At 41.3% G+C, this 22,863-nt stretch overlaps 1 protein-coding gene across 10 annotated transcripts in view; it reads right to left on the reverse strand.

The window, feature by feature from the left end:
- SIPA1L1 (signal induced proliferation associated 1 like 1) overlaps positions 1-22,863 on the reverse strand; it is a 510,536-nt gene that overhangs the window by 62,878 nt on the left and 424,795 nt on the right. For all 10 annotated transcript variants that reach the window (XM_044924786.2, XM_044924785.2, XM_044924792.2 and 7 more), the window contains 3 exons: positions 19,630-19,787; positions 8,891-9,464; positions 8,014-8,288 (listed from right to left, as the gene is read on the reverse strand). In XM_044924786.2, the coding sequence (XP_044780721.2) occupies positions 8,014-8,288; positions 8,891-9,464; positions 19,630-19,787 (1,007 nt within the window). The remainder of the gene's footprint in view (positions 1-8,013; positions 8,289-8,890; positions 9,465-19,629; positions 19,788-22,863) is intronic.

Raw genomic sequence — 22,863 nt, forward strand, 5'->3', positions numbered from 1 at the left:
TCATTTCCGGTTTCAAACCATCTTTCAACCATGAGGCCCTACAATCATTTTCCTTTCAAAAACCAGAATCCTCGTAAGCATTATACCCGTATTTTCCTTTGCTCAGTTCCAAATACTGGACCTGAGGTATGGAATCTTGGACAGACCTATGGTCACCCTGGTAGGGGTGGGGGTGCGGGTGGAGCAGGGCTAGAGTCAGCACTGAGACGTGGGGAGGGACGGTGCCGGGACAGTATCTGGGGGGAGCAGACCTCTAAGATGGGGCCTCGCAGGAAACAGGTGGCTTTCCATCCTTAATCACAAGGAAGCTTTAGATCCTTCCCTTATGATTAAGGATCGAAAAGGGTTTTGAATTTCTTGGAATCCCGACAGTCAAAAATAAGCAGGGAGAAATCTTGAAATCCAAACTGAGAGCCAAATTTAGCTCAGGAGGAGAAAAAAAAAGTGCAAGTTATTGAAATTAGCAATTATCAAATCAAAAATTATCAAATTGCTGGGGAACAAAGCATACTCTAAAATCAGGCCTCCCTCCCACCCCCCTGAAAGCCAAAAATCTCTCATAGCAGGGCCGTCCCCAGGCAGCAGACTGAGTGAAATGAATGGCAGGCACACAAGTGTTTCCCATCATTTACCCTCTTTTTGTGCCATCACCCCAACCCCCAAACCTTAAGAAAGGAGGAACCCATTTTCTAGTCCCTTTCCCCAAACAACCAAGGAAGGTTCAATCCATTACTGACTTGACTGATAGGCAAATTACTGGGAAAAAAAATCTATTCTCACCAAAGCATTAACTCAAACTGTGCATTTGAATTTCATCACTAAGTGAAAAAAAAAAAAGACTTTTTCTTAAAGACATTTTGAAGATTGAGAAGCATGTGGAAAAATCTTGAAAGGAAAGGTTAAGAGTAATAGCAAAACAGTCCTTTAAGAGGAAATTTAGAGGCAGCATAAGCAAAGTCCAAACCAGCACTGTCCAACAGAAATACAGCATGAGCCACCAACAGAAGCCATGTATGTAATTTTTAAATATCCAGCAGACACATTACAAAAGCAAAATGAAACAGGTGAAGTCAATTCAAGAATACATTTTATTTGCCAAATATCAAAATGAATCCGCCACAGGTATACATGTGTTCCCCATCCTGAATTTGGCAAAACTAATACAATTATGTAAAGTTTAAAAAAAAAAAAAAGAATACATTTTAATACATTTTATTTAACTCAATATATCCAAAATGCTATCATTTCAACAAGCGATCAATAAATCAGTATTTAAAAAATTAATGAGACATTTTACATCCTTGTAAATTTGGAGTGTATTTTACACTTAAGAGCACAGCTCCTCTGGGACCAGCCACATTACAATGGTTCTGCAGCCACAGGCGACTCACGACTCTTGTACTGGACATGCACGTCCAAAGAGCCTCCAGCTGAAGGCCTGGTTTTGATCTGGGGAAGGGGCTCTTGTGGGTGGGAAAGTGAGCTTGATGGAACGGTCCCCTCTTCTCATGACCTTGCCTGTGTATTTCAGGGTAAGACTCCCAACAACCACAAATGTCTTCTCCCTCATCCCCATGACAGCTGCAGGTTTTGAAAAGCACTGCTTCTGGAGCACATGGATTTGCTGGGGTCCTTGGGTCCACCAGCTTCCCTGGTGGCTCAGAGGGTAAAGTGTCTGCCTGCAATGCAGGAGACCCAGGTTCAATCCCTGGGTCAGGAAGATCTCCCGGAGAAGGAAACGGCAACCCACTCCAGTACTCTTGCCTGGAAAATCCCATGGATGGAGAAGCCTGGTGGGCTACGGCCCATGGGGTTGCAAAGAGTCAGACATGACTGAGCGACGTCACTTTGCCCTCTTCAGCCTCAGCCCAAGCCTCCAACGGGCATCTCTGCTTAGAGCTTCTTTGCCACTCCCTCCAACTCCTGCCAAAGCCTAGGTCAACCCTAATCTGACCCTTTGCCCAAGACTCTGCTGTGCCCCTTTTATGCTTGGATGACAATGGCTTTTGAACTTTCTGGACCACAATCTGGGTGAAAAGTACATTTTACACTGTGATACAGCACAACCATAAATACACACAACCCTCCTCTGATAGCTTCCATTCTGCTACATTCCGTGTTAATCCGTTTCATTAAAGAAAGAAATACACTGGATACAACCTCCTAAACGGATTTCATGATCTATTTAAGAGCTATGCCCTGCAGTTTGCAGAACACTGTATGGCCACTTGACATTACTTTCAGAAGTTACTGACTTCTTACATAATGAACCCTTTTCTCTGAAATGAGGGATTATCACCTTAGGCTCTGATAGAGTATCCAGCTTTGATTCAATATTTCTGACAAAAATATGCCATTGCCATGTGGTTGGCTGTTAACACAGGTGCTAGTGTAGTATATATGAATCTTTCATTTTTGATCGTACATTATCTAGGATTCTGGATCAGGAAATATAATGCAAGAATGTTGTAGCTTGCCAAAAAAATATTAACACAAATTTATGATAATACATGGAAAAGTTTCTCTCCACCTCAAAATCATGGTGAGCTTTGCTTCTCCTCTGCGATGGTCTATTTAACTTATTAACTCAATGGACCATACCATCTACGCCCCATTCTGTTGGCTGCTAGGAACCAACACAAGTACAGAATATGTACTGAACTTTACCACGTATCCTGGGGTATTAACTTTTCAAAAATTTTCCCCTAGGCCATGTTTTCAATTTACCTTCCCCGTTTCCCTACCCCCCTTCCACACATACACAGAGATCCCCTCACTGAATTTTAATTCTATAGCTTCATAGGCTGATTGCAGCCCATACTGCATCAGGATAGAAAAGTAAGTAAATAAATAAAATAGAAACAATAACAACATAATACCAAATAGACAATATCAGCTTTGGGGCCATAGTTTCTTTGTAAAATGAAAGACTTGCAATTCATAACTACTCTATTTTCTTCTAGTTGAAGTACTCTTTAAGCTGCATCACATTTAAAACTAAAACTGGTCAAAAGATCCCACTAAGCCGGAGATTTTTGTCTTCTCTATAGTCTGTATTTCATCCCTACCGCTCTTAGCATATTACTAGAAACCTTCTGCATATTCCATAATTATAGAATTAAGTATGATAAGGCCAAAGCAGGGAGAGAAGATGCATTTACAGAGACTGAAAAGCACAGACTACACAGTGCTAAACCCTTGCCATCCTGCCACTTCTGACTGCCCTCCATGCGGCAGGCCACCACTAGCTTCTGCTCCCTTACTCATCTCTGTAAGATATAAGAATGATATACAGAATCCAGAAGTGGGCAGTACACTGAAGGACAAAGATAAAAAGCTGGCTTTTCATGACATGTATGAAAATTCACAAAGGGATTTGTGTTGTATTACTCCAAGTAAAATCTGGCGTTGAACAACAAAAACTCTTGATGCTTACAGCTCATGACTGACTAGAACTAATCTGGCTCTGCTATAATAACTGAACAGAACATCACAATACTGGACTCTTGAGTCAGAAAAGTTTGGTGCTTGGGGACAGCTATGTCTCTAATAAACCATGTGATTTTGGCTTGGGGAAAAAAAAACAATTTCTTTGAACCAAAGTTCCTCATCTAAAAAAACCAGAGACTTGAACCAGATGGTTTCTAACAGCCCTTCTCACTCTAAAGCAGGATGCTGCTGCACTTTGCAATACTTGTTTTTTTAAAAGGAGGAAAAAACCTTTGCAATCGATTCTTACTTAAAAAATAATTTGGTTCCTTTAGGTAACTTGTTTTTAGCTTTTCCACTTGAATGGCCCTTGATTGCTTTCCTCAGGGAACTATATACTCAATTATTTTGTAGTAACCTATAAGGGAAAAGAATCTGAAAAAGAATATGAATCATGGGGCTGTACATCTGAAAATAACACTCAATGTAAATCAACCATGCTGCTGCTGCTAAGTCGCTTCAGTTGTGTCCGACTCTGTGCGACCCCATAGACGGCAGCCCACCAGGCTCCCCCATCCCTGGGATTCTCCAGGCAAGAACACTGGAGTGGGTTGCCATTTCCTTCTCCAATGCATGAAAGTGAAAAGTGAAAGGGAAGTCGCTCAGTCGTGTCCGACTCTTAGCAACCCCATGGACTGCAGCCTACCAGGCTCCTCCGTCCATGGGATTTTCCAGGCAAGAGTACTATATTTCAATTAAAAAAATAAATCCAAAGGCTGGTGGCCCTCAGCAGAATGAAGGCCCACCACTCCCATGCAATACCATTCAGAGCATCACAACTGAATCCCCTATCTAGGTATTTCTCATCTTGCCACAAGAATGACTGCTCAAGTCAGCGGTCACGGACACCAAGACATACATCTGGTTATACATTCCCACTGGTGATGGACAGGGTGGGGGGCCCCTCCAGCAGTGCGACATCTCACCCCCTGGGGGGAGCCTTCCGGTGAAGTCCCCAGCTAAATCCCAAACATGTTTCTGCCAGGACTGCTTCCATCATGCCCTCACCCTAGTTGCCCACGTTCACTCTGCAGTTACTAAACCTCTGCAACCCTCATTCTGCTCACAGTTTCAAAGGAAATGAGGCTGCCATGACGACTTTAAAAAAAATCACGTACATAGTAGGGCCTCAGGAACTTTGCTTTACTTCCCCTGTCCCATCTTCTCTTTAATACACTTTCCTATGGGAGAAATCATGGAGGGTCTGCTTATTTCCTGAGGACAGGAAGAAGAGTTGGACTTTATAGGTGTTGCTGAAGAACCATTTTATTGTTGTTAAACTGGCCTTTTCATTGAAAAACAAAAAACGTTGCCTTTCTAAAACTAGTGATGCCTCCATGTGAGCATACATGGATGTTGGTGATTATAGACAATCCCCATGCTGGAGCTGGGCCCTGTGACCCTCGGGTCCAGGGGACCCTGAGAAACACGCAGCTGGGAAGGGAGGGCAGTGTGTTTCCAGGAGGCCTGCTCTTTCTGGCCTTGGAGCAGCAGCACAAGTTGACAGAGGGGAGAGTGACTAGTCAAAGAGCAGAGTCATTAGCTGTGAGCAAAACAGTCGTGGGAGTGTGAAGTGCGGAGGAGAAGGGAAAAAAGTGACAAGAGCATTATCTTATTTTGCTGAAAATTGTAGCAAGGTGTTAATGCTTCAGCTGTTCCTTTGAAGTTGTCTCTAAGGGAGGGAAGGGGAGAGTGGGCTTCTGGTCCTCCGGAGGCATACAGGGCATCATTTCAGACCCACCTAGGTCAGTCGTGGCGTCTCAGGTGGGAACTCTAGTGAAAGGGCCAGAGTGCATCTCTGAGGCCCGCGGGGCTGTGCAGTGCGCTAAGCAGCCCCCCATCCCACGCCTTCACGGGGGCAGGTTCCTAACACTCTTCTGTCCCATCACTGCCGGCTCCACGGCTACTAGAGGATGACAGTGATGCTCCAGAAGCCGTAAGGGGAGATGAAGGAAAATACAGCTCATCCACAAAGGCTGTGCTGGAGCCGGTCGGCCTTTATTTGCAGGATCAGACTCCTGAGCATCTATCCTGGGTGTGCATTCAGGGGTGACATATTGGTCGCTTGAAATCGGCCACAGTGGGAATATCTGCACCATGGGAATCAGCAAATACTACAAACCAAGGTTCTTTTCCCCAGAAAGCCAGTTTACCAGCATATCCCTGCTTCCAGTGATACACAGGGAAAGGATTTCTGTCCCAAGCATACAAAGCTAAGAGTCTGGATTCTCAAGTTAGACCTGGATTTGCCAGATAAGGCTGGGGAGTTACTAACCTTTCTGACTGTGGGTTTCCTTTAACTAGGAGTAATATTAGTACTATTACTTCACAGGGTTGTTACATGGATTAAATTTGCTAATCCATATAAAAGTGCTTTTTTCCAGGGCCTGGCAACATTAAGGTAATAACTCAGCAAATATTACTTGTTTTTACCAATACACCACAGCAAACATATCTAGTCTAGTATTTTGCTGTAGACAAACCACCTCCTGTCATGGATCCATCTTTCTAGTAACTACTATTCACAGTTCAATGTCAGTAATGTTGCCCATTCCATCCCATTTCCTCTCACATACACATGTATTTCCCCCTCCCCATGAATTGAAGAGCCTAGAAACACGGGGAAAGACCCCTGAGCAGATAGATGGTGCCTGACGATCAACAGGCTTCCTTTTGAGGAGATCAGTTCTTAGACTGTCCTTAGACTGTTACTTCATGTAACTTGAAGGCTGTCAAGTTACATGAAAAGTGAAAGGCGCTCAGTCGTGTCTGACTCTTTGTGACCCCATGAACTATATATAGTCCTAGGAATTCTCCAGGCCAGGATACTAGAGTGGGTAACTGTTCCTTTCTCCAGGGGATCTTCCCAACCCAGGTCTCCCGCATTGCAGATGGATTCTTTACCAACGGAACCACCAGGGAAGCCTAAGAATACTGGAGTAGGTAGCCTATCACGTCTCCAGCGGATCTTCCCGACCCAGGAATCGAACTGGGGTCTCCTGGCATTGTAGGTGGATTCTTTACCGGCTGAGCTACCAGGAAAGCTCAGGCAAGTTACATAGCTTGGTTATTTTCTCCAGTTTATAAGTGCCTGTTTAGACATATAGACTATTACATAGACAATTCACAGGAGAGACTATGGGATGGAAAACAGTCCAAAGAAAGAGAAAGAGGATCACAGAGCACTTGGAGAGAGCTCCAAGGACCCGGTTGCCTTTCCAATAGCACTCAAGAGTCATTCTTGAATTACAGTTAAGCAAAATACTTAACATTAATACTATGTGCTTGAGTAAATGAAGGTAGTTTCAGAATAAACCCTCCCTGCCCTTGAAATAGCTAAAACAAAATGTTCTGGATAAAATTTTGGTTTCCAGGGAAATCCAGTCATCAGAAAGGGAGCAGTTCTTAAAACTATGAGAGAAGGAGATTTTCACCACATTCTGACATCGGCACATCCACCTAGGAGATACGCAGTACTAAACACTATGCTGAGCACAGTCTGGTCTGTAACACTTGGTCTGAAGAACTGAAATACACCGATACCGCCATTGCTGCTTTCTTTTTAAAGGGCACAAGTAACCCATCCTAACTACACATTCTACCATCTGACATTCATGAATCTATAAAAGCTCAGGTGCAGGACTGGTCAAGTTTTTTTACGGAAAATAACATAAGAATATTGTCTTGGCCTTAGGAAGCCTAAGCATTAACTGCCAAAACTTAAGAGAAACTCTTAGAAAATAACGGGTTTAAACCAAATTAACGGATTGGGGAAAAAAAAAAACAACAAAACCACTAGCAAAAATAGCATGTGCATGCTCAAAGGAGAAAAGAAACAGTTGATTAAATCTGTTCCATCAGGAAATCTCCCCAGAGACAGAGAAATAAAATTTTCAACAGTGCTGCAGGCTTGGCAGAAGCTGGGAGGGGCAGGGAGCTCCTGGGCTCCCCTATGTAAAGTCGGGGAACTACACTGCCCCGGCATTACGAGCAGGACTAGCTTGTCTGAAGTTGATTTCTGACACATGCGGATGCACTTAACAAAAAGCTTGGGAAGTCACATTCAGCCCTCCAGGCTGAGACAGCAGGGGTGAAAAACAGTACTTCAAGAGTTCTGGACAGCGACTGGCTACAAATGGGAGATGCAGGAGAATCAGGGTCATGGAACACAAAAGCAAAGCGTTTGACACTTGGTCATGCTGAGTGTCTCTTAACATCAAATATTCCATGTTTCTCAGCTACTGGTGCAAGATGTTTAAAGGGGATATTTACCAGACTTCTCTGTCTATGATGGTGACTTTATATACCCAGAGACGTAAATCCTGGGAATGGTCCAAGCTGGTGATTCTTTCCAGCTGCTGTTGCCACATGCTGAAAGGGAGCTGTATCCTGAGTCAGACCTTCTGTGGAGGGAACTTTCAGCATTGCCTGTAACCGAGCGCTCTTCACACGCCCCCTTACACTCCCACCTAGGTGGGGAATGTTCTCCATGGTACATCAATGGCCCTGGACTCTCAGACCTACCTCCGCGGGGTGCAGTCGTCATGTGGGGGGATGATGACGACCTTCACTGTGACCGATGTTCTCAGGAGGTCGATCATCTGCTCATGGCTCAGAGTGGCCACGGCCACCTTGCAGATCTCCACCAGCCGGCTGCCCTGCCTCAGCCCTGCCTGCCAGGCATAGCCGTAGGGCTCCACATCTGCCACAATGCCCTCGTAGTTGACGTGGAACCCAAGCTGTCCCAGCCCATTCCTTCGCAGGGTCATCTCCACCGATTCACAGCCTTTTGACACGAACTAGACAAAGACACAAAAGACATCACAGTCTGATGAACCCACTAAGGTCTTTAGTGGTATGTGTGGCCAGCAGGGTTATTTTTGAATACCCTAATGCCAGCTGAAGAGCAGGCTGGTTATTTTGCCTTCACTAATCTCCATTCATTAGGCCCAAAGGAACACACTTGTTGTGTCCAAAGAATTCAATGGCTTCTCTGAAGTTACAAGGAAACCTCTAACAGAGACCTACAGGGAGCTGGCAGTGAAGAAAAATGGGCGTTCTGCTATTCATTTTGCCCTTAAGACATTCAAAGCAGCAGATACTCAATCCAACAACTGTTTTCACCAGCTGAGCAGACTGGCTGGGCTACATCATCAGTCACCACGGCAATGGGATCGGGTCACATGCAAATGAGTTTCCAACAAAGATGCACAGTCAGGGTGCCTTCCCCCACTTGTTCTGCTACTTGTCCTGCTGAAAAACGATGGGAGGCGAGCGTGACATAAACTCTGGGTTCCTTCCCACCATGAAGGGAGTTTTCAGAGGACCTAATAAAATAGGACGGGGTTCTGTAACTTGGCTCTCGCCTGCATGGAAAGGGAAGTGGAAGAAAAACACTGACCTGAAGCCTTTTGACAATCTCTTTGATGTCATCATTGTTAACAAAACTCTCCACGGATACACATTCGCCTCGCTCGTAGAAGATTTTGAGGCTGGCGTCGGTTGAAGTCCACCCTATCACATCTCTGCAGGAACAGTTGAAAAGCACACTCTTTGTTTCCTGTTCAATGAGTACAATGAACTCATTGGAGACCCCGAGGAGGCAGTCTATCTCCATAGCCTTGTTGTAGTCCTTGGCCCGGACGGCCCACACAATGGCTCCCATGCTACTGAGCTCAGCTCCTGGGTACGGCTTAGACTTTTCCTTCTTTTTGGAGGCCAGAGAAATGAAAGGAAACTTGCCGGATGGGTCAATAGGGGTGTTGGTGACATTCTTTTCTGCCAGGTCTTTCAGGTATTCCTGGCGGGTCCGCGTTGCCATGGCCCGGAACTTTTCCGACTTATGAGCAGCATTTTCTGCATTAATCACTTTGGCCAAAAGGAAGTCCCTGAACACATTTGACTTAGGGAAGGTGAGCCCTTTCGGGATGGGAGGTCCAAAAGAAGGCACATCTCTGGACCTGGTGACAGCCACACTAAAGAGACAGAGATCAGTGAGAAAGAGGCTGGTCAATATTTCTCAGACTCACAGCAGGAGAATAAAATACACGTTCTCAACGACAAAGATATCTTTCAAAAGGAAAATAACTCATCGTCCCACAAGAAACAACACACACTTCTGCTTAACATGAGCATACTTTTCCATTCAATCGTATTTAGGACCTATGAAACAACATTTTTTCTAGGTCAAAAATACCCAAAAACTTAAGGTAAAAACTTTCATTAGCACGTAGTAAATCAACCATAACTCTATGAAAAAACGATTTAACTGTAATATTCTTTACAAGAAACATTTAAAATACTTAGTGATTATTCCCAGGTGGGGAGGGCTGGTTACTATAAACACCTTTCAGAACAAGTATAGGTTTTATAGGGGCTTCCCAGGTGGCTCAGTGGTGAAGAATCCACCTGCTAATGCACGAGGAGACACGGGTTCGATCCCTGGGTCGGGAAGATCTCCTGGAGAAGGAGATGGCAACCCATTCCAGTATTCTTGCCTGGGAAAACCCATGGACATAGAGGCCTGGTGGGCTACAGTCCATGGGGTCACAAAAGAGTCAGATATGACTTAGTGACTGAACAACAACATAGATTCTGTAGGAACACAAATGCAGCCCCCATTTTAGACAGGATGACCACAGAAGTCATCTTCTAATGCAAATATCCAAAGATATGTATACAAAGAAGAGGAATGGATTAAAAGAAAATTAAACATATTATTTTTTCCTATGTGTCAGGCCTGAAGCAACCAGATCAAAAAGCATGAGTTTATTTTTTTTAATTCTCTCTTATTAAATTGCTTTGGCTGCACCAAATACCTTGCTGGATCTTAGTTCCCCAAGCAGGGATTGAACCTGGGCCTCAGCACTGAAAGTGCCAAGTCCTAACTACTGGACCACCAGGGAATTCTCCCAAAAGGATAATTTTAAAATGAAACTTGAAATTTGGATAATAGAAAAGGATTATAATTTTTATGTGGTAATACCAGATGCTTACTCCTTGGAAGGAAAGTTATAACCAACCTAGATAGCATATTGAAAAGCAGAGACATTACTTTGCCAACAAAGGTTCGTCTAGTCAAGGCTATGGTTTTTCCTGTGGTCATGTATGGATGTGAGAGTTGGACCATGAAGAAGGCTGAGCGCCGAAGAATTGATGCTTTTGAACTGTGGTGTTGGAGAAGACTCGAGAGTCCCTTGGACTGCAAGGAGATCCAACCAGTCCATTCTGAAGGAGATCAGCCCTGGGATTTCTTTGGAAGGAATGATGCTAAAGCTGAAAGTTCCAGTACTTTGGCCACCTCATGCGAAGAGTTGACTCATTGGAAAAGACTCTGATGCTGGGAGGGATTGGGGGCGGGAGGAGAAGGGGATGACAGAGGATGAGATGGCTGGATGGCATCACTGACTCGTGGATGTGAGTCTGGGTGAACTCTGGGAGTTGGTGATGGACAGGGAGGCCTGGTGTGCTACGATTCATGGGGTCGCGAAGAGTTGGACACGACTGAGCGACTGAACTGAACTGAACCAACAGTGCTTTAAAATCATATTTTTAAATGAAGCTGTTCTTTAGTCCAAATTCCCTACTTTTGGTATTTGATTCTGACAATTGGTGAGGAAAATATGTTCCTTTCCCATTCCTTTAAGCAAGATTGAATTAAGAAAGCCTGTTCCAGTCACTTTCTTTGCATCTATATTCCTAAAATTGGGTCCAAGACAAGGATCTACAAGTATCTATACTAATCTATTATTTTTAATCTCAAAAGGAAACGGACTTAAGTTTTTTCTAAAACAACAACAGGAATTAAATGAAAGTGGGGCGGTTGTGTGTTTTATATCATATTTCAAGATCTCCTTCTAGGACCTGAGGAAAGTTTGAGAGGACTGGAAATGATGATTCTAGCAGATCAAACATCCTCTTTTCAAATTATCCAATTATTTAAAAGTGATTCAATTATGCAATTGTACTAAGAATACAAAATCTTTTTCACTAGAATTCTCAGAATCGAAAGGACATAACAAAGAGCATGCAACTTTCAAATTAAACTTGCACAATTTCTTTATTTCAAGGGTTTGCTTGAAGATCCTTGGCTTCACTTTTCCAAAAATGATTATTACTTGTGAAAGTAGAATAAAGAAAAATCAGCATCCTCAGGAGACAAATTATATATTTTGTCAGAATATGCCACAAGGTGGCCTATTTCTGAAAATGGCTTTTTACTAATTTATTAAAAAAAAAAAAAAAAAAAAAAAGACTACCTAGTTCATTTCATGACAAAGAAAGGTGGCAGGCAACATCCCATTTTCCAACTGGCAATGAGAATTCACAGAAACCTCCATCTGCATGATAGCTAATTACATCAGTATTAGAAAGGCAGTTTTTCCTGTCTAATGTGAACTGTCTGGCTTGAATGCTGACAGCTGTATAATTTTAATTTGATCTTTTTTTTTTTCTCAAGTCAAGCAGATGATGCTAAAATCCAGATTCACTTGCTTTTCTAAGAGGAATCCCAGAAGGACCCAGAAATACTTAATATCTTTCCTTTTTAAATGGACAATTCTTCTCTTGCTAATTTCATATCATTTTCTCAAGAAACAGCAGAGATTTTATTTTAAACAAGGAGAGAAAAATGCTTAGCAGAAGGTGTTGATATGGGCACCATCCATCCACTTGCCCCTTAAATTCACGGGTTGTCTAATAGATCTATTTATTAGCTAATAGAACGTTAGACAAACATATATTGAAAACCCTCCAATAATTAGAAGACTCAAGAATGAACTATGAGGGAAAAAACCTGAACCCTTAACATATAATTATCAGTGATTCATCACAGTAGGGAGGTAAATGATACAGACACTAAAATCAGCTTTGCATCATTAGAAATAGAATCCTTACAGAAGAAGATGAGGAAGATGATACCCTAGAATGCTCTTTTCAAACAAAGGGCTTTATGTTGGGTAAATCTAACTTTCAAGGTTTTCTACAAGGTTAAAAGCTCATTAATTTAGATGCCACCAATTCTGAACTCTTGATAATAAGGTCTGTTTTAAGCTAAGTAGAAAGAATTTTTTTTGTTTTTTTTTTGCCTTCATAAGAAAAGAAGCCTTTCTAGAATTTCAGTGTGCTATATATAGATACTTGAGATGAATTAATTATAAATGGCTTTTGCTATTTTTAAAAGCACATTCCAAAGAGCTTCTTGGCCATACTTAGCCTAGTATGCAATACTGTATCTCTTGAGAAATAATACATTCTTTAAAATCATAGCCATGCTTTACATGCTCAGCACTGTCAAGGACTAGGAGGGTTATCTACTCAAGTGGGCTATCTGGATGACAGACAGAAGATCAAAGGCTGAAAGGGTTATGGAAAGTTAGCAATGGGTGGGGGGAAGATACTTAAGAGAAGTCAGGGTTCCTCAAACTCTTGTCAACAGAATCTTGAGTTTCATCTTAACATTCATCTTGATTTCACATTCCACTGAAGAGTATCTATATTCATTTTAACACAAAAATCTGTTCTGTTCCCCTCATCTTGAAGCCACTGAGGGACCAGGAAGGCGTTCTCTTTCACTCTGTCGTTTGACACATCCCTGAACCTCCGTTTGAACAGCTGGTACACATTCTTCACTTCTCCAGGAAACAGATTCGGAGAAGTACAACAATTTGCCCAGAGCTTGTTAGAGTGAGCCAGGATAGGAATCTGAGCTTCTGGATAACCGGCAGTGTGACAAGACCACATTTACTCCCTGGGGCTATGTTTTTATATTTCCACCTCTTAAGGTGCTTGCGAACGGGACCATCTACAAGAGTCACACAGCCAAAGAGATCACCATTAGGCTGCTGCCAGTGGGCCTGGGCCTTTGCTGGCATCAAAGACCTTGGATGAAGTCGCAAGCTGATACATGGGAATGTTGCAGAGACACCTAAACAGAGGTCTCAACGAAAAAGAGTGAGAAGAGTAAGACTCTTGAACTTCTGAAGCACCATGGCAACAGCAATAAAGAATGACATTTAAAAGGAAGGGGACTTAGCATCAAAACTGTCGAGTTTAGAAGCTCAGATCAGACTGCCAGCTTGGGGAGCTTTCCAAGAAAGCAGACCTTGGCAAAGGCCAGGAAAGATGAGCGGCAGAACAAATGGGTACCCACCGTCCCCTCCCTGTGGGATCTCTACTGCTAACAGTCTTCAATCACCAACACCTGACTATATGCCAGGACCAAGGGTGAGATGTCACAGGCTCAGTCTTCCAGAAGCTCAAAGCCTGGTGTGGGGCTACCTCTGCTGGGCTGAGCACTCTGCTGGGGAGAGTTCGGCATGCTACTGGAACACTCAGGAAAGATACTTTACCCAGTCCTGGGAGGTCAGGGGAGCCCTGCCAGAGAAAAGAGCAGGCATTCCTGGATGAAAGTGGGCCAGGGTGTGTGTGAGAAGAGGCACTCTTGCCCAGAGAGTGGCATGTGCAGAGAGGAAGGGCTATTAAGTAGCCCCATGATGGGGGCGGGGGTGGGGATGGGAGGACAGGGAGAGGGGCCAGCGGATGCTGAGAGATAAGAGAGGCCAGACCTGAAGGACTCCATGTGGTAGGCTATGCCAGGGAGTCTCAATATTGCCTAAATGGTTTTCAGCACCAAGAGTGACATTTTCAGAATCTTGTCACAGAAAGGTCAGCCACACGGGACAAGAAGGATGCTGATTAATGATGGCTGGGAATAGACTTTCTGAAAGAATCTCACCACTTGACCCACTTTGATTTTTCTTCTGTGAGACACAGTTGATTTTTCAACTGTGAGACAGCTGAAGCTTGCATATTTGTTTATTTTTATTCAAGAGAAGGAAAGAAGAAAGGCATGGTCATTTAATGTACATATACCACACTTCCCTGCCTACATCAGATACTTAGGGGATTTTTAAGTAGGGGTCAAGCAGTTTTCTACTGCACAGAAAGCGAAATTTAAAATCTGAGATGTTTAACAGTCTGGTCTGGTTCAAAGTGCTTTCTGCACTACATCATACTAACTCATTTCAACATTTACTACATCTTAACCACTGAATATGGAAATCTTCTTAAGAGGAATAATATATATATATCTACTTCCTAAACATAGCTCCTGACCACAATTTAACATCTGTTTTGAAGATGAGTATATATTAAAACTACTTATTACAACACTAGTTTTAAAGTTAACAATAATTCTTTAGTTTCATTAAAAAGCAACTTTCAACTGTTAAAAATGTTCTAAAATTTTTAAACAGTCTGCCTGAAATGGATCTAAATAAGGTTCATACATTACAATCAATAAATTTTATCTTAAAATTTTGAATTCTGTTAATGCTCCTCTACTTTTCTGACTTCACCTCCCCTTTACTTCTTGCAATGTACTTGTAGAAGAAACTGGGCTATGTGTTCCAGAGTTGTCCAGAGCCTGAATTTTCCTGAATAAAAACATGTTGTGTGGTCTTTTATATTTCTTGCAACTTGGCTTCTCTAGATGTTTGATCAGATTCACATTCAATTTTGGAAAGAGGGGTAAGGCTGATTCCTAGGGGGCGTTGTGTTCTTCCATTATGAGACACACATTTGTCTCTTTTTATGATACTTGCAGTCTTTGGTGATCAAGGCCTAGATCCATCCATTCATTAGCTGTTTAAAGAAATGGTCGTAAAATTTCTGCACTGTGTTTTTATCTGAGGCCCTTGGGGTGAATGGCGTACATTTGGTTGTTTGGTCCCAAGTCAAATGACCTTGGATTGCTATGCTTATTAAATCTGCACATTAAACATGACTCATTTTTCTGCATCTCCCTTATCAGTCATCACTTATTGATGCTTTCAGTACATCCTTGCCACTAAACGGTTCATCTTTTTGATTTGTTGCTTCTAATCTATTCTGTCAACTGAAATCAGACAATTAAGCTCTTTGTAATGACACAAGTAAAGTAAGAGAGACCAGAGGGCTCTCTTATCAGGTATGGGGATAAGCTTTAGTACTCAGACTTAGAGATTAATTTGAGTTCTTGGCTATGTCTACTATTCAAGGTTAACTAGACTTTGGAATTAACTTGGATTAGTCAGTTTTTCCTGAATAAACAGTCTATTATAGTTCCCAGGGTGGGACAGCACACATTATTTCAGAATCTCATTTCCATATTCACTATAGGGCTTTTTTCCCCTGCTCTCTGCTCCCCTGTTAAATCCTAGAGCCTAGAATACTGCCTAGCATATTTTGATTAGGGCTGCAAAGAACTAGTGAAAAATAAATGAGTAACAATAAACTCTAAATTTTACGTTTTTGTATATAAATTACTTTGCATGTTGACAATGAGTAAGTTTTCCTAGAAGTCTATTTATATACTGTTGTCTGAGGGCCTAGGATTTCAAGGGCCTCTACAGCCCACTAATCTCTCCAACAACACAGCCTTCTCACTGTACTTGCCAGTGTCCTTTCTGTGTTTGTGTGTCCATCTGTACCGCTATCCACCCCTGACTCATAGAATTATTTCTAATTTGCCACTGAATTCCACCATCTGTGCTACACAACATACACTGAATCCTATTTTCCCGGCTAAACGTTCTTTGTATCTCTAGCCTGTATTGACCCCACAATTCTCTACACAATTACAGCAAGACACTCCTTTGAGGAACTAACTGTCCACACTCTGGACACCAAGTAGATGTCAGTAAATAAACGTTGAGTGTTCACAGTGGAGAAGGCTGGGAACAAGAGACTTTAAATGAGGGAAAGCATTTGAATATTCTAACTACATCTCTTACAGATACAATTAAAAGTAGATTTAAATAAAATTTGTATAAATTAAATGTATCTCCAAGCTTTCCCACCAGAGTATCCCTAATGAAAGAGGTCTATGAATTCATATCCCTAGTAGTTTGGGGGAGGGACTGGGGTATGAGAAAACCCCACTTGTATGAAAACTCTTTGAAGACCCACATTTTATCTTAAAATTGGTACAAATTTTCCATTCTACTTCCTAATACATTTTCGTGAGAAAATAAACCTTCACATCCCTTTCCCAAGCATTAAAGACTACAAGCAAGGTACCCTAGTTATTCTGGGCCTATAAACATCTGGCATCACCACATACCCCAGGAAACATGTCGACCTGAATTTGAGAAGGACCGAGAAAAACCCAGGTACCTAAAGTCTTTAACAGGAAAAGATCACTACTATAGTTCCAAAATTCACAGCGTTCTGGGTCTTCAGGCAAGCTTGGCAACTAGGGAATTCTGGGCTAGCCCATGTCTTGTGAGCTGGGGTGTCCAGTGTCCTCCTGCAAAGGCATCCAGCATCACAAGGTGGGCTACGAATATGTGGTTTCCAGGTAAGAGATTAAAAATGAGAGAGAGGAAAAAAAGAGCAAGCAAAAATCTTGATTCTCAGGCTGGGAGGAGAGTTTGAAAAGAATAAAATAGATATCACTTCCTCCACCACTCAAGTATTGAAGAAGGCTCAGACATCTTTCCTCCTTATATCAGTGTATTCAGACTTGCATTGGACACACTTCAGTGGCTATTAAGCACTGAAAATGTGGCTGGTATGGTCAAGGAGTATTAAATCATATTAAAATTTAAAAACTGTCACTTGATTCAGTTTTCCAAAAGTCTTTTAAAAGTATGTTTGGAATAAGCTATCACGAATATACTTTTCCAACTGCAAATTTTATGAAATCTAAATACATATTATTTCCAATGAAAATTGAGCATCCTAACTGAGGTGAGCTGTAAATTAAAAATGCACTCGAGATTTGTCTTGGTCCAAAAATACGTAAGATTTCTCAATAATTTTTAAAATTTAAAAATTATATGTTGAAATTATAATATTTGGATATCACAGGTAAATAATACCTATTATTGGGTCAAAATACAGTCCATGGGGTCGCAAAGAGTTGGACACGACTGAGGGACTTTCACTTTACATTGGGCAAAAACCTACTGTTAAAATTAATTTTACCTATTTCTTGTTACTTTAAAAAATATGGCTATTGGAAAATATAAAATGAATATGTGACTTGCACTATATTTCTACTGGACAGCAATTCACTAAGACAAAGACCTTTAAAAGAAGAATCTCTTTTCAAAAGAAAGTACATAGCTTTCCATTCCCCAAACATCCTAGAGATGATTCAAAACAGGATTTAGCTTTCTATCCACAAAGTTGTATGAAATCCTTTGCAGGAATCCAGTACACAGCATGTTTCCATTGCTTGGGTGTAGTTTCTAAACTCAGTCATCCATCCCAATTACAGTCAAATATTCTACATTAATTCTCTCCTTCTACACCTAACTAACACAGCTTTTGGAGACCATATTCTTGCTAAGAGGCTTTTGATCTAGGCTTCCTTTGCTTGAGTTTCTACCCAAGTCCAGGAAACTACAGACTTCTTTGGTTTGGGGTTTTCACATAGATTTGGCATCCGAGAAATTCTGGAATGGCCTGCAGGTTGGTAGTAGGGGCAGCAAAGGCCCTATTTCACATGGCATGGAGTGAGGCAGCAGGGTAGAGTGGTTAAGAGACAAGACTCTAAAATCAGACTTGGTGCATTCAAACTTACAGTCTGCCCAGTACCAGCTGACCTCAGGCAAGTTACCTATCCTCATGCGCTCAAATTTTCTCATGTGAAAATGGGGATTAAAACAGTACCCACCTCATGAAAGCGTTAAGTTGCTCAGTCGTGTCCGACTCTATGTGATTCCATGGACTGTAGCCTGCTGGGCTCCTCTGTCCATGTGATTTCCCAGACAAGAATACCGGAGTGGTTTGCTATTTCCTCCTCCAGGGTATCTTCTCGACCCAGGGATTGAACCTGGGTCTGCCACATGGCAGGTAGACTCTTTTCAATCTGAGCCACCAGGGAAGCCACCTCATAGGTTTTAAAAATTGAATGAGGTAATAATACAAATAAGATACCTAAACTAGAGCTGAGCCTATAACGGGGGCTCATCAGACATAGTTACTGTGGAATAGGGAGGGATGACGGCAGTCAGTAGAAGTAACCTTGACTTGTTCTGTTCCCTGAACTTGCTTGTCCTCCTATAATTAACTTGCCTTACTTACCCCTAGGATTAGACAGTTGTAGATTTCACAACAAACCAATTAGAAGCCTAAGTTGGCCACTTTCTGTATAGATGGCTACATTAAATTAAAAACAACTATTCAAAATTAACAAAGCCTTGTCTCCCAAATTTCAGGGATGCAAAACTACAATAAACTTTCATATTCTAAAAGGACCGATTCCTCTTAGGACATCTTACTCATGCTAGAACATACTCAAAACATCTTCTTGGCATGACACTCATGTCAATCCAGCATCACAGGTTCTTACTCTCTTCAACACTAATCCCCTCCAGGATTCCTGCAGAGGCCACTGCAGGTGGATCTTGAATTCTGTAACTCATGAGACTACATCAATGAGGGACATGGAAACAATTCCACCAAACACTTAACAAAGCCTCTAAGACTGAAGTCAGAAATGTTACAGTGAATCAAGTCAGCCTGAAGCAAAGGTTTGGGATTTTTAAAATAACAGCAATAATTAAAAAAAAAATTAAACTTCTCTTCCCTACTCATTTGGTTTCCCTTGTGGCTCAGCTGGTAAAGAATCTGCCTGCAAAGTGGGAGGCAGATAGAACCTGGGTTCGATCCCTGGGTTGGGAAGACACCCTGGAGAAGGGGGAGGCTACCTACTCCAGTATTCTGGCCTGGAGAATTCCATGGACTGTATAGTCCACAGTCCATGGGGTTGCAAAGAGTTGGACATGACTGAGCGACTTTCACTTTCACTATTCCCTACTTATTATGATCATTCTTCTCTGCTTCTGCCATGGCAAAAGCAAAATATAATTAGCAGTATGAGTAATTAGCTGGTGACCAGATGGTGTGGATGAAGGACACCACCTAAGGAGGAGGTGCGAATGGAAACAGCAGGTGTCCAACCAACATGTCTAGGCACTGTCAGCGCCACCAGGTTACGTCGTCCTGTGAATCTGGCCATCCGCGTGCACAGTTTAAAGGCAGAAATAAATAGCGATGGACTTCCCATTGCCACTTCCGAAAGAAGAGCTGGAGGGGGCCTTCGATGTGACCACCCGCCAACGCCCATCCAGCCACCTCTGGAGCCATTACCTGTAACAGACGCTGTCAGTGCAGGGGTTGTGAACCCTGACAATGACGAAGACATGCTGAAAGTGGGATCGGATGTTTTTCGGGCTGAATGGCTGTGCTCCTGGCTCTTGGAAAACAATTGTTACAATATCATTTCCAATGTGCCGCTTCCGTAGGAGCTAAAAGAAAACATAAGCAAACAACATAAATGACGACGCTCTGCTTTTTCCTCTTTGATTCCCTTATGTAATTGTATTTAAAACATTCATTATTAATCAGTGCATATTAGGCGAGGAAATCTACACAGTTACTGTCAATATTTTAGCATGTCTTATCATCTCCTCCAAGAAGACTAGAGAAATGAATATTCAGAAATTTGCATAAAATACATAGTCCATTCAAATAGATCTAACCAATCTCTAGCATATTACACCAAGTCCTAGCATCTCCAAATCCTCAGTTTCCATAACAACAGTTTTGTTCCATTTTTGTATAAGAAAGAAACTTGCCACGGGGAAGATTTTTTTTAAAGATGAGAATGGCTGAAGTAATTACAACACAATTTATGTTCTGATTCAATTAGCTTCATTTAAAGAAACGGGGCTAAGATGTTTTCTGATAATACTTTTTGTGGCACACGCTGAGGATGCAGAAATTAATAATATTCCAGAATGTTCTAACAGTTTTATAGCAGGTTAAATTTCAGGTTTAAATAACTGCTTTAATTACAGTGAATGCTGCTTAAGACCACCCTCTGTTTCACATTAAAAGGTGTTCAGGGAAGGTGGCTTTCAATTTCAGACCCTCCGAATGAATCATCCCAGGTCAGTGCCTCTCTGGGAGGGGTCCTTAAGCAGGTTAGCTCAATCATGTGAACAAAAACTGAACAAAATTTGTATTACTCATATTTATTACACGGAGGCTCCTACCAGGAGGAGAACAACTAAACACGGCCTTTACATAAACTATTCATTAGAGATAAACTTATATTTATAAATCTTAAAGAAAAATTTCTCCAGTGACTTTAACTTATACAGATTACATACCAGTAAAATCAATGATCAAGTATTGGCTGTCGGCCAATACTGGAGAAACAACAGCATTAGATTAGTGTTGAGAATTGGGAGTTAGGAAGTTCGTGAAATGTACTTTTAACCTTAGGAATTTTAAAGCATTCCAAATTATCTTTTAATGAGGCTGTTTACTTCATTTCTAAACATGCTATATTACCAGATGTGACCTAAATAAAGGCTATTCCCTATTGACTGCTAAATAAAATATACCCGTTATCAAAGATTATTAATCTATTCAGGATCTTGAAAACATCAACTCAAATACAACCTAACTATGTATATGTCATTCTTGCATGGATGTCATTGTTATTTGATGCATTGTCATCCTTCCTTCAAAATATGGCTTGATATGTTATCTTACTTACTAAACGACCCTCACAGAAATAAATCCATCTATCCATCTTGCAATATATATAATGAAAAAAAAGACAGTGTTGATAAATCAATACCTGCAAAAAGATTTTAAGACACATTCCTTCTGGTTTTTCTAACCATAATGTAATCTATGTAGATTACAATAAATTCTTTAACTAGAGAATTAAAATTTCTTAATATGCATAATACCAATTATTTCTTTCATTCTGATTTAGGATTATAATACTTTTGCTTTGATTGGACCCCAAATTAAATCATTTAGACTAGCTGTCCACTTAAATGCCAACTAACTCAGCTCAGCTCTTTAACTTATTTAGCTGGATACAAACAACTGAATCTTGTTACTGAATGTTTTAGCCCTCCTCCCCCATGTTACTTTTCTCTGCTGAAGGTTGGTTAGTCCCTAAGTTGTGTCCGATTCTGTGACCCCATGGACTGTAGCCCTCCAGGCTCCTCTGTCCATGAGATTTTCCAGACAAGAATATTGGAGTGCTAGATCCTTTTCCAGGGGATCTTCCTGACCCAGGGATGGAACTTGCATCTCCTGCACTGGCAGGTGGATTCTTTACCACTGAGCCACTTAGGAAGCCCTTCTCCATTGAGTAATCAGGTAGAATAAGGCTTCATCTTCCCTTTAAAGATCATTTGCTAAAGTTTTTAAAATCTGTCTACTGTCTGGTCAGAATGAGTTTAGTATATTTTTCTTAGCACGGTATTTTCCTCTAAGAAATCTAGAATTTGGAATTTGCATAAAATAGTCAACAGACTCCAGATCAGGGAATTTATCTTAAAATAGGTTTATTTCAGATTTATAGCTGACTCACTGCTTTGTTTCCTACTCTTGATTACTTTGGGAATCAAGAGAGGTAAGATTTTGTTATTGACATGTGTGATGTAATCAAATTCAAGTGACTACGTGTTAGATTTGATCCCTGTTTTGTTAAATTCTGTGAAAGAGGATGTGATTCATTCTGCAGCTGGCCTGTGTTCTGTTAGTACAACAATCGACAATAACAAAATCTATGTCCGTTTGAAGGTCAGAAGTGATTTAAGACTGCTGTGTTTATAAGAGCTATTGAAAGTAGAGTCTATTAGTTCTCTGGGTCTTTTAAGTTTCATTTGGTATCATTTGTTTTAAAACATTTTTAAAACCAACTACCACCACATACTCTTTAAAACAATATTGCCAGTTTCCATCTTGCTCTGTAACCATCTGCCATTTCTTAGTTTTCACATTTTATCATCTCACTGACTACATTTTAGTAATAAGAGTTTTAGATCTTTTCAAAAGAAATCTTTATATGAGGTACACAAATGCAATTGTTACTTATGCTGTTCCCTGAAGGATATGTTTAAAAAAAAGAAAAACAAAAACCATTTCTCTGAGATCCCATTGACATTTATTTTGAATTTTTCTCCAAGTAAGTAGAGGAAACCTCCTTTGAAATCTGAAATGAAACATCAGTACTTTCCTGCCTTGTACACTGGCCTCTTGAGATGAAACTTCACCTACTCATATGTGTTCTCTGTAACCCTGCAGAGTCATCTATTCACCATGACTTCAACTTGTTCTTTTCAGATTTCAGGAAAACCTCAATCCTCCTGGGTGAAAAGCAAATGATTAAATCACAAAGCCATCCAGCTGGCTGTTAACCTAGAATTTGTGTTTCTTCATTTGTTTTCAGCTCCTTTGCTATTACTTCCACACAAAGTACAAAGCTTCCTCCTGCTGTGACAGGTGCAACATCAAATTCTGGTTTAAGATTTTACAAACTTGCTACTTTGGCTTCTGGGGGAAATGAAACAA

The sequence above is a fragment of the Bubalus bubalis genome, chromosome 11 (assembly GCF_019923935.1).
Source record: "Bubalus bubalis isolate 160015118507 breed Murrah chromosome 11, NDDB_SH_1, whole genome shotgun sequence".
NCBI classification, from domain to species: Eukaryota; Metazoa; Chordata; class Mammalia; order Artiodactyla; family Bovidae; genus Bubalus; species Bubalus bubalis.